The sequence below is a fragment of the Parus major genome, chromosome 19, assembly GCF_001522545.3.
Source record: "Parus major isolate Abel chromosome 19, Parus_major1.1, whole genome shotgun sequence".
Taxonomy (NCBI): domain Eukaryota; kingdom Metazoa; phylum Chordata; class Aves; order Passeriformes; family Paridae; genus Parus; species Parus major.
The window spans coordinates 8,434,302-8,452,570 of record NC_031787.1 but is presented as its reverse complement, the minus strand read 5'-3'; the positions used below and the strand labels follow the sequence as shown (position 1 = coordinate 8,452,570).

The following is an 18,269-nucleotide window of genomic DNA, read 5'->3' as shown; positions in this document are numbered from 1 at the left end:
GGCTTCTTCCCTTTAATTTTTGATGGAAGGTTTTGAACACATCAGGTCAATCTTCAGTAGCTGTCTCCACATGCTCTGAAAAATGTGTTCTGTCCCTTTCCTGGTGATAAAGTTGTTGTATGAGCAGCAGAACCTTGTGAAATGACATTAAAATGTCCTGTATTTGTGTATCACCATAGTCTGAATGCAATTAAAATTTATTGCCCTTGTTAGCATGCTGGAGCATCCACCTTAATATGACATTCCTGGCCTGAGGAGGAATTATTTGTCATGTTCTGTGGCTCCTTCCTAAGTGTGGGATGCACTTTAGAGTCCCAAATGTGAGTGCTGGGTCAGTTGTGAGACAGCCTGGGTTGGGAGCAGCCTCCTTGTGTCCACTCTGTGCTCTGCCTGCACCTGCTTTTCTGGTGGTGTGGAGAACTCCACCAGTTTGGGGAGCTGAGAATACCCCCAGGAACTGGGATTGCTGGTTTTGGGAGCACTGAAAGAGCACCTCCAACTTCTCAACCTGGGAAGTGGCAACATACCCTGCAGAAATCAGGGGATCCAAAATGGGACTGGCATCCACATGGCTTCAGCAGCTTCCTGTCTCTTTAAACAAGGAAAACAATCAAATCTAAGAATTAAAACTAGTTCTGCTTTTCATCTGCTTGATCATGCTCCAGGCGTTTTATGGGAGGGGATAAAAGGAAAGAAATAAAATATATTAAAAAAAAAAAAATAAAAAAAATCCAAAACCACATTAAACTATCAAATAGGTTGATCCAAATTGTCCAAATAATCTTCTAGTCCCAGCATGTTGTGTGTGGTTTTTTTAATAGAAATTAGGATCATATACTTGTAAATGACTTGTGGAGGAGATTGAGGCAGTCAGTGGAAATGGAGTTTCTCCAGGTGCTGATGGCTAATCGCTCTGTAATAGCTGTGGCCTTGCTGGGAGACCCACATTATTACCATGTAATCAGAATCCTGTTGCTCTGCTGTTATTGTCTGCCACTTGTGGAATTTTAAAAGCAATAACAATTTTTGCTTTTTAAATCATGGCATTATTAAAGTTATTTTCTTCCTCTTGCCATGAATATAGTCACTGCTGCTCATTTTCAAAGGGCTTAACCTTAGTGAAACATCACAGTCTGTGCCGAGAGGGGCTGGCTTTTTCCTGCTTGAGCTGAGTTGTTGCTCCCTTTTGTGTTCTTTGCTTTTGAAGAGGGAAGAGGAAGGAGGAAAGTTTGAGAAAGGGGAGAATGATGAGATCTTAACACTTGGAAGGATCAGTGGTGTGGCAAATGCTGCTGGCAACACTCCCCTGAGAGGGGGCTTAGGGGAATGTGAGGAAGAAGCAACCAGAATGGATATTCTGTGATCTGTTGGAAAAAAATAATTGGCATCTGAATTGTGTCACCTTTGCAATGTGGAGTCTTGGAATCTCAGGATGGAAGGGACCTTAAGGCCCTACCTGACATCCCATCTAACCCTTGTCCATCTAATTCTTGTTGTGTTCCTCTCTGCCCATACAAAAAGTCCCTCTCCCTTCTATTTTAATGCCCTAGGAGGTCACAGTGAGGGCCCCCAAAGCCTTCTCCAGGCTGAGAGCCTGGATGTGTGCTCTGGGCTGGGTTATCCATGAGCTCACTGTGCCAAAGGCGAGGATGAGCTTCATGCTTCTGTGGCTTAGCTCCTTTAAAACTCATTTTCCATCATTTTCCATGACCTTACCACATGGACACAGTGCTCCCCTCAAAAAGCAATCTTGGCAAATGAAGGAGAGTATTTCCTGCAAGATTTGGGTGTGACTCTTGTGCATTCCTGCTTAGCCAGGCTCAGCTGGAATTCACTGCTCTGGGATTTGGTTATTTACCTGCTCAGGTGGAAGGGATTTGGGTATTTATGCTGCTAAAGGAGCTTCAGGTGGGAAATCCTCGCTCTGAGGAGGCTGAAGGGGAGCAGGAACTCAGAGGTAGGAGGATCTGCAGAGGTTTTTCACTCTGTAGAAGATTTCAGCATGCTTTTAGTCTGTTCTTTTTCAGTCCAGTCACCAGTTTCCATCCTTGTTTTTTGCAGAAATCAGTCCTGATTGAACATGGCATTCGGAGGCTGACTTTCCTTGTAGCACAAAAGGTATTTCCATATCTCTCCTGATGTTCTTTGGTTTCTAGCTCATTATACCATTGGCATCTGACATGTTTGTTCCCCAAATTGAATGCTGTATTTACTGTATTTACTTCTCTCTTCACTGTTTTTGTCCTCTCAAACTCGAGATGGTATTCATGAATTCGCTTAAGAAAATTAATTTACAATTGTAAACAATCTTGATGCCTCTTGTATTCTTGAATTAATTAATTTTTGATTTTAATCCTAATTGCTAGCTGTCTTCTGCTTTTTTTTTTTCTTCCTATGTGTGTATGTTTCGTTTGTAAGGACTTCAGGAAACAGGTCAACTATGAGGTGGATCAGAGATTCCATGTAAGTAAAAAGGGCCTGGAGCATGGTGGCATTCCTGCTGTGAGGCCAGGAGACACCCAGGGGGCTCTGGGCTTCTCATTTGGATCTCAGGCAGGCATTTCATGCCCACATTGCGTCAAAGTGAAGTGTTGAAGTATTTAATTGAACATCTGACCACAAACCCAGCCAGTGGCATTCAGAGAGGCTGCTGAGGCTCTGAGTGTCCCTTGTCACCTGGCTGAGCTCAGGAAGCCACACTGATAAAGATTTCCTTGTGTTTTGGTGTTGTCTTCTGTTCTAAAGTGCAATTGTCAGTGAAACCTTTGTGTTTCTTATGGAGTGTGGTAATTTCTTTTGGCTTCTTGCTGATTTTAAAATACCTTGGAGCAATCACTGAAGGGACTTGTTAGATTTTGCAGAGTGGTTTTGTGATGTGGGAAATGTTTGATGCTCTTACTGCTGAGAATTACTTCTTTCCCCAGGGCCTGGGCATCGGTGAGGCTTGGTTTAGGTGGCCATGTAAGGCATAAACCAGATTTTTATCTCTTGGGTATCTACTTTTCCATTCTGGAAGTTATCAGGAGCCTTTGAAATGCAGGAAATTCACCCTGTGCTCAACACAGCTGGTCCAGGAAGGTTTTTGAAGGGAAAACTTGTTTGTAAATCAGCAAAAATAGTGTTTGAACCAATGTGGGAGTCACCATGTGGGAATTGTTGCTCACAGGTACAGAGGTGTCAGTCAATGGCTTAGGAAACTGGATGTTGTGGAGAGTTTTTTGGGACATTGATCAAGAAATTCTAGACTTTAGGTTTGAGAAAGGAAGTTTTAGAGACCAGAATGGGTGTTGGGGGAATGAAAAATCAGAGTTGCTGAGTGAGTGCTGTGGGAGGTGTCAGAGGTCAGGAAGGAGGCACAGAACAGAAGGAACCATCCCCAACTCTCCCTGGATGCTCAGTGTGGTGTCATCTGGCTGCAAAGTTTGTGGAGCACCTCTGGGAGCTGCTCTGTCACTCTTTATTACTGTCTGCTATCCCAGCCCCTTCATTACTGGACCAACTATTAACTTAGCCAGGGCCTGGGCTTGGGTTTGTTTTTGTTTTAATTACAGTCTATATAATTAGTTCCCAGCATGTTGAGGTAATAGAGAGTTGCTCCAGCAAGCTTCCAATTTCCTCATCTCATTAGGTTTTTAACATGATTATTAGTATAATAATCAACTCTGATGATTTCTGGTGTAGCTTTTCACATTCTGCGGTTTGCAGGGTGTCTTGATTGGCTAATTTAGGCAAATTATTTTGATTGTCTTGATGATGGTTGGTTGATTAGAACACAGCAGGGGTATAATTCTTCTGCCTAGGAAATGGAGCACTCTTTTGGATTTTGGTACCAGAGCACTGAGGATTTTTGTGTGTGTGCACATCTAATTATGATATTTGCCCACCACACCAGTGAGGTGCCTTGGAAGCAATTCCATTAGTGGTGGAATGAGCATGGAGATGGTGGGAGAAGCTGGCAGCATGCAGAGGAGGACAGGTAGGAGGGATTGGGAGAAGTGAGGAAACGTGGAAGAGGTTGTTTCTTAGATGAGGCTCACAGACAATGGATATATTGGCTAAGCCTGAATTTTTAGGCAGCATTTTTGCACCACTGCTTATTTTGGAAGAGTTTCCAGGCAAACCCAAGTTGTTTTGCTCAACTGAGAGTCATCAGGTGAGGTTTGGGGGCTGTTTTACCTAGGAGGGAAGGAAGATGACTGACTAGAACAGCATTTTCAGCCTTAAAATCTGTGTTGCTCAGTGGTGGCTTGCACAGTGTCACTGGTTGTCGCACTCCCTCCAGCTGGGGTTGTTCATCTTTCATGGATAATGGAATGTGAGCCAGAAATTCAGTGACTCCAGGTCAGATTCCCTGTTTTTTTGCTTAGTAAGACAGTTCTGGCAAGTTGTGTGTGTCCCTTCAGGTCACCTTCAGCACAGGCAGCAGAGTTCTCATGTGGTGCAAATCACTGCCCAAAGCTCTGCCCAGTAAAAGTGTAATTCCAGAGCAGGGCATGGATTTGTCTGGATGGAACTGGAGGGACAGGATGCTGTCTAGGCTTTCCCTCTGCCAGGGTTTTATCTGTGCAACAGAAAACCAGAGAAAACTGAGTGGCATATGGGGTTTTTTTGTCATGTTTTTGCTGTTCCATACAGGAGAATAAAGTTGTTTGATTACAACTCCCAGTTTTCCTTGGGAAGAGAGTATTTCTGGCAGTAATGGTATAAAGAGAGCTGTAGAATAAGATCATTGTTCTGTGTACATCTGCATCCATAACAGAGTGTTCATATCACTCCAGACATTTCCACAGGAATCCTAATCAGAACTAGAAAAAGTTTCCCACTACTGTCTGGACACTTCTGTGTTGTTAATAACTGACAATAATGATCTAAAGCCAATCAAATAGCCTCTTTTGCATTAATGAGGGCAGGTTTGAGCTGCCTCTGCTGTCTCAAAGGTGTCTTGATTTTCCACCACCTTTGTGATGTTGAAAAAGTGGCTGGGAACAGCTTGTGTCACCTCCTGTGCTGTGGTGCTGCCCCAGGAATGGCCTGAGAGCACTCTGGGGACATTGATGCTTGCTTTGGGAGGACTAACACTGCTCTTTTTATTTTCAAACAGAGGGAATTCCCAAAGTTCTTCACATTCCGAGCCCGGGATAAGGTGAGTTGGATATTTATAATACTGTTCTCCAAGTGTTGGCTTTATCCTTCTTTCATGCAGTGATTACTACTGAGAATCAGGACAAAACCTTCTGGTTTCTGTGGAAAAGAGGGGCTTTTTAAGGGGAGTGAGCTTGAGAATTTGCTGTCCTGTAATTTGTATTATGCTCTCAGCATTTCAGCAGTTTCACAGCTCCCAGTGTCTGCATGTGATAGAAAAGTCTGGGTTGGATCTGTTTGAATTTTTAGAGTTTGAATTAAATATGCAGTTTCATAAGGGGAGCTGTTGAGTTCTTGCCCTGAGTGTTTCACCTTTCAATGCTCTCTTGCCCACCCTCCCCTGTGTCTGTGGCACTGCAGTTCGAGGAGGACCGGATTTACCGGCACCTGGAGCCAGCCCTGGCCTTCCAGCTGGAGCTGAACCGCATGAGGAACTTCGACCTCACAGCCATCCCCTGTGCCAACCACAAAATGCACCTCTACCTGGGGGCAGCCAAGGTGGAGGTGGGCACAGAGGTGACAGACTACAGGTTCTTCGTCAGGGCCATCATAAGGCACTCGGACCTGGTGACCAAGGTGAGTTTGTCCCTTTCCAAGGCAGTGAGTGAAACCCAGCATCATCCTAGGGATCTGCAGGGTCCAAAACTGAGTATTCCCCGTGTGGAGGGCTGGGGGTTGTGCCCTCTCCTTGCTGGTGCTGCTCTGCAGAGCCATCCCTTGGAAGTCCTGGTATTCCTGTGCTCCAGGGAGATTTTTCAGGTGCCCAAGAGGAGAGTCATAAATCCTTAGATTTTGAGGCAGCAGTGGCTTGCCCTGTTTGGTTTCAGATTTACTCTGAGCTGGAGGCAGCCAGGTGTGGGATCCAGGCACTGGGAGCACTGTGCTGGGGATGGATCTGCTCCAGGGCCGTGCATCCAGCGGCACCCGAGGGTTCTGTTCTCTCCATCAGCTCCTTGTGCAGTTTTCCAAACCTCACGTTCTCAGGTGATGGTTTGTGAGTACAAAGTCAGTGATTTGTTGGCAATCTCTGGCAGGAAGCCTCCTTTGAGTACCTGCAGAACGAGGGAGAGCGTTTGCTGCTGGAGGCCATGGATGAGCTGGAGGTGGCCTTCAACAACACCAACGTGCGCACGGACTGCAACCACATCTTCCTCAACTTCGTGCCCACCGTCATCATGGACCCCTCCAAGGTGGGAGCTCCTGCCCACCTCGGGGCTGGTCTTTCCAGGGCTTTGCTTGTCAGAACTGAATGGCCTTTTGTTCATAGGATCACACAATCGTGGAATGGTTTGGGGTGGAAGGACCCTTAAAACTCATCCTATTCCAACCCCGACACCTTCCACTGTCCCAGGTTGCTCCAAGCCCCATCCAGCCTGGCCTTTAGCACTTCCAGGGAAGGGGCAGCCTTCTCCAGGGCCTCCCCACCCTCACAGTCAGGAATTTCTTCCCAGTATCCCATCCAGCCCTGCCCTCTGGCAGTCTAAAGCTGTTTGCTTGTGAGCTCAGCTCCTCTGTGTGATCTGAGGGGCAATTATTAGAAATATGTTTTGTGCTTGAAACTAAACCTGTTTTTTCATTGTGTGTTTGAGGTAAATAGTTTTAATAAGGAAGCAGATGTAAATGCTCTTCTGTTTTTTACAAAAGTTCAGATTCCATCCAAATAAAACATGAGATAAATTAGGAGCTTAAAAAGAATTTGTAAATTGAGTTACAAAAGTGCCTGATTTTCAGTCTCTGATACAAAACCACAGAGATGAACGTTCTAAATAAATGAATGTTAAACTTGGTAGATGGACAAATGAAAGTGTTCAGGCATAAAGGATGTTTGTGGTTAGCACAATCACCACAAAGCAAGTCCCAAGTCCAGGCTGAATTTAGCTGGAAATCAGCATTCAGTTCATGGGTACCCAAAGATGAGAGCTGACCTTTCCTGAAGAGAACAGCTGAAAGTTTAAAAAGATGAATTGGGTATCAAAATAACTCTCTCTTGCTGGTTGACTTTTAAATCATGATTAAAAATTGGTGGCTTAAATCCCTTTTGAATGAACCTTTCCCGGCGTGTCCAGAGCCGTTGGTTCCCAGGAAGTTCAGAAGAAGCTGGAATATTCAACCCTGGAAGTTGGGCTGCCCTCAGATACAAACCATGACTTTTCCTTGTCTTTCTGCTGTGCAAAAGAGACTCTTTTTGGGGAAAAATGTTTAACCCAGCCTATAAATTGCCTTCTTTTAATATGCACTTTGCCCAGGGTGGTATTTTATAAAGTTTAATAGAAGAGCAGAAGGCCCAGCTCCAAGTGGTAATTGCTTTGTTGATTTAAAGCTCCGTGCAGGCAGTGAAATGTGATTATTGTGCATACAAGGCCTGCAGAGCTGCTTGCCAAGGATTTGGCTTGTCTGGACTCTGTAGTTCCCAGGTGTGATGCCTGGGCAGGGGAGGCAGAGCTCCCTGGGCTGGGCTGGGCTGTGGTGCTTGGGCTGGATGATCTTCAAGGTCTTTTCCAACTTCCCGATTCTGTGTTTCCGTGTGCTGTGAGGAAACTGGGATGTGAATCCAGCGCTGTCCCGCTACATCAGTGGTCCCCAGGTGGAGTTCCTGCCTGTGCCAAGGCTTAGGATGAGGAGGGGAAGGTCACCAAGGTCCTGTGACAGCACTGGCACGTGCTGATGTGTGGTGATCCTTCACCCCCTTGGAGCAGCGGGGTGGGAGGCACACGGAGCGGTGATGGATCCAGAAGGAATCCCGGAATGGTTTGGGTTGGAAGGGCCCTTAAAGCCCATCTCACTGCACCCCTGGCATGGGCAGGACCACCTCCCACGGCCCAGGAGTGCTGAGGGAGGCTTTTCCCTGCTCCAGATCGAGGAGTCGGTGCGCTCCATGGTGATGCGCTACGGGAGCCGCCTCTGGAAGCTGCGCGTCCTCCAGGCCGAGCTGAAGATCAACATCCGCCTGACGCCCACGGGGAAGGCGATTCCCATCCGCCTGTTCCTCACCAACGAGTCAGGATACTACCTGGACATCAGCCTGTACAAGGAGGTGACGGACTCCAGAACGGGACAGGTACGTCCCCGCGGGGCCGCGGCTGGGCGGGAGCGTTGGGAAGGGGACGTGTGACACCTGGGGAGCTCTTGTGTGGGATGTGGTGCCTGCAGGTAACCACAGACTGCTTTGGGTTGGAAGGCACCTTAAAGCTCATCCCATTCCAATCCCCTGCCATGGGCATGGACACCTTTCACTAGACCAGGTAGCTTTGAGCCCCGAGATAAGATTTAAAATGTAACACAGAATTGCCATTTGACTTAGCCGAAGGAAGGACAGGGGGAAAATAAACTTGCAGCAGCAAATGTGATCAGTTAAGTCAGTCAGGTTTTCTGGTTGTTTTGTACATGCCCTCAATTGTTTGGGCAGCTGGTTTCCCAAACAGTTTCCTTCAGAGTGCTCAGAAAAGTACTAGAAGGGGAATACCTGCTGATGCTCATCCTCTAGGTTGTAATAAAAAATACTATTAATTATACATTTTCCTGAGTAGATAGAGGAAAATCTGTGAATGTGTCCTTTAAATTCTAAAGATATAAGGAATGACCTGGGTAGGATGATGTAAAATTATGGAATCACTTTTATATCACTTTTATGAAGTGTAATGGACTCTTCTGTAATGGTTGTGGCTGTTGTGGTATTTCTGTTTCCCATGGTGCAGGAGCAGCGTGGTTAACTGAAATACCCACATATGCTAAAATCCATGGAGCATGGGATGCATGGGAAATATTTAAATAGAGAAATGTTTACATCTCCCTCTGTAATCATCTCTCTGCCAGGCTGGAGAAGCAGCAGAATAAATCACTTGGGCACTGTGAATGTAGAACACAAAGTGCTGAGTCACCTTTCTCCCCCTTTTTCCATTTAATTTTTCCAGCGAGCTGCTGGCCGTGGAGTCCATCCAGCTCTGAGATCCCAGCACAGATAGTGTCAGTGTGTTTTACCTCACTCCTGCCTTTGAGGGGAGATGAGGAAAGAAAAGAACATTTTAATAATCTCTAGCAGCTCGGCTTAACCCTTGAGTTGGGTCAGTCACTTGTGAAGGTCACAAGTGAACTCTCAACTGATGAGCTTCGTTATTTAAAGCTTGGGGAATGGGCTCGTGTGGGAGTGTGTGGCTTTAGCAACTTTTGGCAGTATTAAATTTGATTTGTTTTCCAGAGTATTAAACCAGGTTCTAGTAAAAAAAAAAAACCCTGATATTTTTAGGAACCTTCCCCTCATGATGGAGGTTTATAGGGTGAGTTCAGATCTGTGGATTTTTTCCTTGTGTTTTCAGAGGGCTCTTTTAAACTTAGAGGAGTCTTTTTTGAAAATTCAAATTTACTGATATGCTGGGTACTTTCATGACTTCTGAAGAGTGGGAAGGTGGCTTCATGGTGAGAGAAAGACCCTGATTTCTTGTTTCTCAGTAGTGATGAGTGGTGATGCTCAGCACAGGCTTCTCCAGTTCCCTACAGAGCTGTTGTGAAGCTTTCCAGAGATTTAAGGAGAATTTCCAAATGTAGATCCTGACAGATCCCAAGACAGGCATTGTCACAAACGCTCATTACCCTGAACAAATGCTTCTCCCATTAAAGAAGCTGCCTCCCCAATTAATGTTTGTGCAGACTGAAGAGAGCATAAACTGCCGATTTGATCTAAAAATAAAAATCAGCTTTACTGAATTTTTTGTAATTCTTCAATTATTTTCTCTGCAATTAGATAAATCCTGTTAAACACATGCTAATCATGTCCCTCCTGCCAGGTGTGTCCCTGTGAAGCAGTGTTGGGGCCGTTTGAGGTGTTTTTATCCCTTTTTTTATCTCCTCCCATTTCTCCGTTGAAAAGCTTCCCTTCCAAATCCTGCCTGCCCAGAATATATAGTGCCATGAAGCACAGCAGTTGATAATTCATGTTGCTACTCTGGGAAAATCTTTTAAACTTACAATATCAAAACTTCAAGCCCAATGACATATGCAAGTCTTGACCCGGCTGGCGGGCGCAGCCGCGGATCCCGCTCCATAAATAACGGAGCTCTCCTGGCTGCTCCCAGCTCTCATCCGTCGGCACAGACACGGTGTCAGGGCAGCTGCTGGGGAGCAGGAGCTCCTCTCAGGCCTGGCTTTGTGCTGGGGATGTGCTCTGTGCTCCCAAAGGGGTGGGGCAGTGGCGCTGCTGAGGTGTCTCCAAAGGGCAGCGATGTGCGGTGGAGCAGGAGGTGCCAGCACGAGCAGCCTTGCAGAGGACAGGGACAATCAGCCTGGAGTAGCCTGGAGATTTTTGGTAAGAACTGGCTTGGAACCTATGGATTAAGCAGGGTTTGGCTGTGGTTTGTCCTGCAGATCATGTTCCAGGCATATGGAGATAAGCAGGGACCACTCCACGGGATGCTGATCAACACTCCCTACGTGACCAAAGACCTGCTGCAGTCCAAGAGGTTCCAGGCACAGACTTTGGGGACGTCATATGTCTATGACATTCCTGAGATGTTCAGGCAGGTGAGTATTCTTTGGGCTCTTCTTGTTGCTCTTCCCTTTGCCATCCTGATTGTCAGGGGAACCAGGGGCCTGGAGTGGCTGCCAGGGGTCCCCAGGGACCTTCAGCTATGGATTGAATCTACTTGGAATGAAATTAGGATAAACTGCTGCTGGAGTTCCATTAATGAGTCAAACAGTAAAAGCTGAAGGATAAACCATCTCCTCTTTCTTGCTGCCATTTCTTTGTTTTCCCACCTTGCCATCTGCCCTTCCTAGATGGTGTTTCTGGTTTGCTGCTTCTGTCCTGAACCACCTCATTCAAATTTCACTTTGGGGGAACCTGTTCCATGATTCAATTCAAAGCAGGTGATACCCCCAGAGGGACATTTCAGGCTGTCCTGCTGGGAACACCAAGCTGGGAATAATCCCAAATTCTGTTGGCAGTACCACGCTGGAGCAGATTGAACATAAATATTTGAGAGTGACGTTCTTAAGGAGGGTTTCTCTTGCCATCCCCAGTCTTTGATCAAGCTGTGGAATTCCATGAACGAGCACGCGTTCCTGCCGCCGGCGCCGCTGCCCTCGGACATCCTGACCTACACGGAGCTGGTGCTGGATGACCAGGGCCAGCTGGTGCAGATGAACAGGCTGCCAGGAGGAAATGAGGCAAGTGCCACTTCCTTTCGTGCTGCTTCTCCCTCTGTGCCCCAAAAGGCCTTGTGCTTTGGGCTGGGTTTGACAATTGTAATGAAAATTTACCAGCCAGGCACAAAATCTATTCATTCAGCCTTTCACAGATGAAATCTCACTCTTGAAAATGAGATTTTTGTTTCATTAAAAATTAATGCATTCCCTACAATGGGTATTTTAACTTCCATGGTAAATGATGATTCCATTTCAAACCTGTGCCTATGCTGGGCTTCCTTTATAATTAAAAAATGCTCATTCAGCTGTTCCAGGTAACTGGGGTTTGTGTTTGAGCAAAATGTGTTTTACAAGACTAAATAGAAATATTTTCATTTGCTAAAAAAAAAAAAACCAAAAAACAACTGCAGAAAAATGTATTTTATGCTTCCATTCCATCCTCCCTACACAGTTTGTATCAAGGTGTGTGGAACCTCCCACTCTAGAGCAGGATTTACTCAAGAGTTACAACGAGCTGATGCTGGGCATGGCAGAGTCACTCCTGGAGCTCGAGCAGGAGGAGGCTTTGCTGTCGTGGTGGGTTTAGGTGAGGGGGTCTTCCCATTAGGAAGGCAAAAATTGCACCTTTGGAATGACTGCAGAGTAAAGAGAACCACTGGAAGACGTGGTGGTTATTTTTGTGGGAATTAGTAAGTGAATGTTCTAAAGTAATTTGGAATTTGAACAGTTCTAAGTGATGGTATCGTTTATTTTTTGTCTTGGTGTAATTGAGCCATATTTTCCTAAATACACAGCTTCAGGTTTGCAAAGGCTCTGTTCAAAGCCATCAGGGTAGCCATGCAAGGAAACAGTTTTCCTCACCATTTCCTGCATGGATCTCGTCAGGGGGAAGCTTTGGAGGAGGATTTTTGCAAATGGCCCCTGATGGCGGCTGTGGGGTCGCTGCGGCCTTGTCTTCCGCTGGACTTGAGGAGAAATGTTTGAACTGGTGTAATTAAAGGTGGAATGAGCTATTCCCTGCACTCCCAGTGCATGCTGAGGCTGCTGGGGAGCCTTGTGCCATCATCTTTCTCTCTTTCCCTGCTCTCATTCAGCGTTTGAGTGGATGGTGGCTGGGGAAATAGCAAAGTCCCTCAGGGACGTCGCTCTGTTCTTGCTGAAATTACAAGCACAGAGCTGCCTGGGCATGAACATGTAGTGTTTACTCTGCCAGTATGAATACAAATAGTCTTATTATAAGAGATTCTGTACCCAAAGACCACCAAAAAAAAAAAATTAGGAGATTTTTTTTTAACCCTTGGTAGACTTTGTTGCGCTCAGTCTGTAAAGAAATTACGTGGCTGTTGTGGTGTGTGGAGTGTTGGTATTTAAATTAATCTGATCTGATGCGATCAGTCAAATGCCTTTTGCCCAAAGGGGTTGGGGAGGTTGTGGGCTCCCCATCCCTGGAAGTGTCCCAGGCCAGGCTGGATGGGCTTGGAGCAGCCTGGGACAGTGGAAGGTGTCTCTGCCATGGCAGGGGTGGCACTGGATGGGCTCTGAGCTCCCTCCAACTCCACAGTGGAGTCTGTGCCCCAGAGATCCTGAGCTGGTTCCAGTGAGCTGACTGACAGGTGAAACAGGAACTTCTCAGGTAAATGTGAGATTTTTATTATTATTTTTATTTCTGGCCAGAAAAAGGTGCTGGTTCTCTGAATTCAAAGTAGAGATTGTCCATTGTGTTTTTAGTGAAGAGGAGATACCTGTTGGGAATTGCTGTCTGTGGTAAATGTTGCTGTTGTTGTTGGGTACATTTAGGTTCCTGTTCTCTGTGTTTTGGATCAGAGGCTCAGAGCCATTCCCACACTTGCAGTGGGAGCCCCACACTGGGGATCAGCTGCTCAGAGCCAGAGCTTGGCCTTCCTGACAGTGACATTTCCTCTGTGAGAAGGGGTCAGGACACTCCTGCTCTTACAGCTGAGCTGAGTGCCCTGAGTGATGGGAGGAATTGAGAAACCAGCATAAAATCCAGGGGATTTGTGGGCAGCGTGTTCAGCCAGAGCTGCAATCCCTGCTCTGGCATGGGGTAGGCCAGGAGCTCCAGGCTGGGGTTCTCCCTGTCCTCACAGAGTTTGCAAGAGCATTTTGGGCAAAAATCTGTCTGTGCTTTGAGGAAAATCTTGATGTCTCAAGACTTTTTCCCAGCCCAAGCAGTTTTTCTCAGAAGCTCACGACCACTCCCCATGCCCACCATGCCACTGCAGTAATTAGCTCTTTGCTGTGGTCTCAACAAAGAAGCCAAGGAATTAATGGACTGTGAAAATACAAGTTGCTCCTTATTCCTAGACTGCTCTGGCTGCTCCAGAGCAGAGGGTCCCAGTCCTTGTGCTGCTGGCTGTGCCCTGCCCTTGGGGCACAGCACCACCACGAACGGGGCCTTTTCCCAGCCTCTGACCATCCAGAGGACACCCCTTTTTCCACTTTGTCACAGAATCCCAGACTGGTTTGGGTTGGAAGGACCTTAAACCTCATCCTGTTCCACCCCTGCTGGGGAAATCTGAAAGAGTGAGGAACTGGGTGGGCACAGAGCAGTTCAGGAGTGTATCCTCCACTGTTTAAATCACCATGCTGGAGACAAGACCTGGAGCACAGAGACACCCCCGTCAAAGCCCAGGGCTTTGTTCCCAAGATTAGCATATTAGCAGAAATCTCAGTGTGAAAAGGTAATTCCCTCAGCCCCTGGCAGAACTCAATATTCCTTGTCAGTCCTGAGCCAGGCATTCGGATGCTTTTCTATAGCACTTTATGTATTTTGACTACAATTTCCCCTGATCCTCTGGCACCAGGAAAGCACCAGCTGCTGATAAGACCCAACTAATCTTCAAGGACAAGGAGAAAGTGATGTAAGGAGGGCCTGCAGCAACACCCCACATCCCTCTTCATCCCTCTCTGCCCATGGAAAATGTGTCATTTTCCCCACTGGCACTAGATGTCACAGTTTTTCCTCCTCAGTAGCAGGAGGATCAGAGATAATCCACAATCACCGCTGTTAGCTGGAGCTTTGGCTGCAGCACCTTTCCTGGGTAGCTGGAAAGGTTTGGCCAGGGGAAATTCAGGATGGCAGAGGGCTCCTGGAATGCTGCTCTGGTGGCTTTCCGGATTGCCAGAGGCGGAAAGGTGTAGCTAATGCATTTTATACAAGCACAGCTTAATCGTTGAGCTGCATGTTCTGCTTTGTCACCCCCTGTTCCTGCATTTTATGGCAGGCACGGGGAATTAAAACAGCAGCGAGAGCTGCAGATTTCTTGGAGGGTTTTAAAATCCCTAAATCCAAGCCTTCCAGGAACAGAGATGGAAGTGGTGGCACAGTTTTATTCTCTGTTCTCACAGAGATGTTTGAGCAGGTGTGTGTGAATCACACAGATACCGTGGACAGGAATGTTTTTGCCCACAGGAAAGCTCCTGATGAAGGTTGTCTCTTGCCCTCTGTAATGTATCTTTATCCATCTGTAACTTCAGGAGGAATTTGTCCATGGAAAGGGTGGTCAGGCACTGGAAGGGGCTGCCCAGGGAGGTGCTGGAGCCTCCATCCCTGGAGGATTCCAAGGAATGACTGGATGTGGCACTCTGGTCTGGGTGACAGGGTGGGGATGGGTGACAGGTTGGACTCGATGATCTTGGAGGTCTTTTCCAGCCGGGATGGTTCTGGGATTCTGTGACACCTTTCCCTGAGTCACATCTCATCCTGGAGCTGTTCCTGCCATCACTCAGATCGTGCCAGCGTGCTTGGCTGGGCTGCCACCACCACGCTTGGATTGCTGAGGGACACCTTTCCCAGAGCCAAGAAGGAATCCTGAGTTTTGGCACTCCAGCCTTGTGGAGGCATGGAGCTGGAATGCCTCTGGCAACCTGTGTGCACTCTGCCCTTTTCCTGGGAGCTGGTTCATGCTCCAGATAAAAATTGGAAAGCTCTGCACAGTTTAAGTGCAGAGAGTTGCTCTTTTAGATCTGGAGTTCCAGGCAACACTTTCAATTGATGAAATACCAAAATTGCTGCATCTGCACCAGGTGAATACCCACGTTCAGCTTTCCAAAATTGGATGTAAATGGATAAAATGAAGCCCGGCCTCTAGTCCCCTAGCTCAGCGCTGTCCTGTACTGAGGGAAGGAGAATAAACCAGCACTGATCTCTTCCCTCTGGTGCCCAGTGACAGGACCTGAGGGAACAGCTGGAGCTGTGCCAGGGAAGGTTTAGGTTGGGTATTAGCAAAGGTTCTTCCCCCAGGGGGTAGTGGAGCACTGAACAGGCTCCTCAGGGAATGGTCAAGGCTGCCAGAGCTCTGGGAGTGTTTGGACAGCGCTCTCAGGGATGCACAAGGTGGGATTGTGGGGGTGTCGTGAACTGGACTGGATGATCCCTTCCAGCTCTGGATATTCTGTGGTTCTGTTGGCTGTGCTTCTCCAGGAATTACAGACCTGCCAGAAAGAGCTTTGGAAGCTCCCTGTCCCTGGCACCAGCTGGCACTGGCACTGGCTCCCCTCTGCTCAGAGCCTGCAGGGAGGGAGCCTGGGATCGGCTCCTTCCCCGTTCCCCTCGGTGCCTGTTGTCAACAGCTCGGGCTGCCACCGGCAGTCAATTTGGAACTGCATCAGTGTGTGTATTACTGTTCCCATCGATAGTGCAATTAATGTTGAAGTCAATTTTGGTGTTAATTTTAGGCCATGATTAGTGTTGACACTGGGTGTCAAACGAGCGGCGTTTACGAGCGCCGGGGAAGCGCCGTTCGTTAGCGCGCCCGTTTTACTGGCTCTTAATGCTTCCATTAAGGCCAAGATGGAGTGGGAGAAGGTGTGTGTAAAATTATACATCTGAAACTTGGGTGTCATCTCCGTGTGTGTCGTGCAATTCTGCGGGGCTGGGGCCGTTCAGGGAGCAAATGACAGCTGAGCACTGAATCCTAATCACAGTTTGGAGCATCAGAAATAATGATCACTTCTGATCGGGCCTTGTGAATAATTCATCCCCTTTGATTTTCACGTGCTGCCCACTGATACTTTTCAAACCAAATGTGTTCCTACAGGAGAATAATGGTCCCACTTCTTATGGAAATACCGGGGCACAAATCATTTTGCCAACATAAAAACAGTTAAATAAGACGGTTCCTGCTTTTATTTTTTCCTCCACCTCTTCTTCACTCCTGGGTGTGCTGGGAATGGAGCTGTGGCAGGAGCAGCACTTCCAAACTGTGCTGCCTCTTCAAAAGAGCCTGTTCCAAAGCCAGGGCTGCTCACCATCACCTGCTATTGCCTGCCAGTGCTCTTAGGTGATTAGCTCAGCCTGGCTAATTAACCTGGGAACTCTCCAGTTTTTGGAGTGCTGCCGTTAACTTAAAAATCTCATTATTCCTTTTTTTTTTTTTTTTTTTCTGGAATAGAAAGCCATTCTCCACTGCCCATAAATCTCAACTGAATCTAGCAAATTCATAGCAAAAAAAATTCCTTACTTGTGCAGATCCCCAAGGCTTTTTATTACCGGATAAATGGCACAAAACATGCAAAGAATTGGGGAGGCAAAAGATACCTGAGTTAATAGTGGTGCACTTTTAATTCTTCTTTTCCTTAACTGTAGAGGGTTGTTTTGTATTTCTCAACTGTAAACTGTTCTCAGGAGCTTGTGCCCTGGCTAGCTTGTTTTCTGTTCTACTGATGAGCACTGGCAAAAGGGACTTTACTGGTGTAGAGGACACACTATCTTGGGTTAGGAAACTACTCCACCACTTCTTTTACAATCTGAATTTTCTAAATAAGAATTGCCTTAAATTGGCCTGTTTCCTGTGCTGTCAAAAATCATCAAGCTGCTGAAAGTGAGGAAAATCTCTTACATCCTGGTGGGTGGGATGGACTATGGGACCAGCCCTGGTCCATCACTGGTCCCTCAGCCCTGGCTGATGGGATCAGTGTGGTTGTAAGGAAACAACTTTCAGGGATTTTTTTCTCCCTTCTCTGAATCTGCTGCAGCATGTCTCTGTTCCAAACCCTGCAGATGGATGCTGAGGTGGAACTGTAAGTCTGCAAATATTCAGAGGCAAACAGATTATTCCCTTTCTACTTGTCAGAGTAGGAGTGGAGGAATCCAAGGAGAAGGTGAACTGAAACACTCTTAACTTGCAATCTCAGCTCTTGGAAGGAGAGGTGTAAGGAAGGATCTGCCAGTAGCTGGCTGTAATATTTTTGGATTGCTGCCTGCTTTACTTCCAATGACCCTTTGATTAATTCCTCTGCCTCTTTATTTTTTTTAATGAGCCTATTATGGCATATCTTATTGCAGATGCTGATTGGATCTGGGCTGTGTATTGTGCCATTTGGATGTGGATTAAATGGCACAGATCTATCTGCTGCCTCTCCCCCTCCCGCTTTAGTTCATCATGCTCAGAATTCCGAGGCTCCACAATGAGAATCTCTGCCCTGCTGATTGCAGAGGATGTGCAATCGGCTTGAGGAATGTGTACTCAGAGCTTATGATCCTTGGGCAAGCGGGGACTGGGTGATGCATGTGGCTTTCAAGGGACGCTGCTGTTCCCATCTGTTAATGGCATTCCGAGCTGGCCCCGGCTCCCTGAGGGATGGGGCAGGCAGGGGAGGGATGCTGCTGATCCTCCAGGAGAGATCATCCCCTGATTTTTGGAAAAGAAAAATACGCAGCAAAAAAAAGCGTTGCTTACCCGGGCAGGTTTGGGATGGAGCCGCTGTAAAATGGGGGAAGGAAAAAGGGAAGAGAGGAAGAAACTAAAGGAAGGATGGGGGGAAAATTTGAGATAGCAATGGGATAAAAAGGTGGTTCAAATGAGGGTGTGGGGTGTGCAGGGAAGGCTGAGCAGGTGGTCAGGAATCGTGTGCAGCAGCACATCCCACCTCACCCTGGGAGCACAGGGATACACAGCTCCCTGTGAGAGGGACATGGGCAGAACGTGTTGGACCTGTGATAAACCCCTGAGCAGGGAGAGGGAAAC

General features: G+C 47.0%; 1 protein-coding gene across 5 annotated transcripts in view; it reads left to right on the top strand.

Annotated features, from left to right (window-relative positions):
* Window positions 1-18,269, top strand: part of ACACA (acetyl-CoA carboxylase alpha) — a 100,077-nt gene that overhangs the window by 47,486 nt on the left and 34,322 nt on the right. For 4 of the 5 annotated variants that reach the window (XM_015646545.3, XM_033518965.1, XM_015646543.1 and 1 more), the window contains 8 exons: window positions 2,062-2,118; window positions 2,419-2,463; window positions 5,102-5,143; window positions 5,503-5,718; window positions 6,177-6,332; window positions 7,997-8,200; window positions 10,501-10,656; window positions 11,155-11,301. In XM_015646545.3, coding sequence (XP_015502031.1) covers window positions 2,062-2,118; window positions 2,419-2,463; window positions 5,102-5,143; window positions 5,503-5,718; window positions 6,177-6,332; window positions 7,997-8,200; window positions 10,501-10,656; window positions 11,155-11,301 — 1,023 coding nt within the window. The remainder of the gene's footprint in view (window positions 1-2,061; window positions 2,119-2,418; window positions 2,464-5,101; window positions 5,144-5,502; window positions 5,719-6,176; window positions 6,333-7,996; window positions 8,201-10,500; window positions 10,657-11,154; window positions 11,302-18,269) is intronic. The other variant, XM_015646541.2, reaches the window with a different exon arrangement.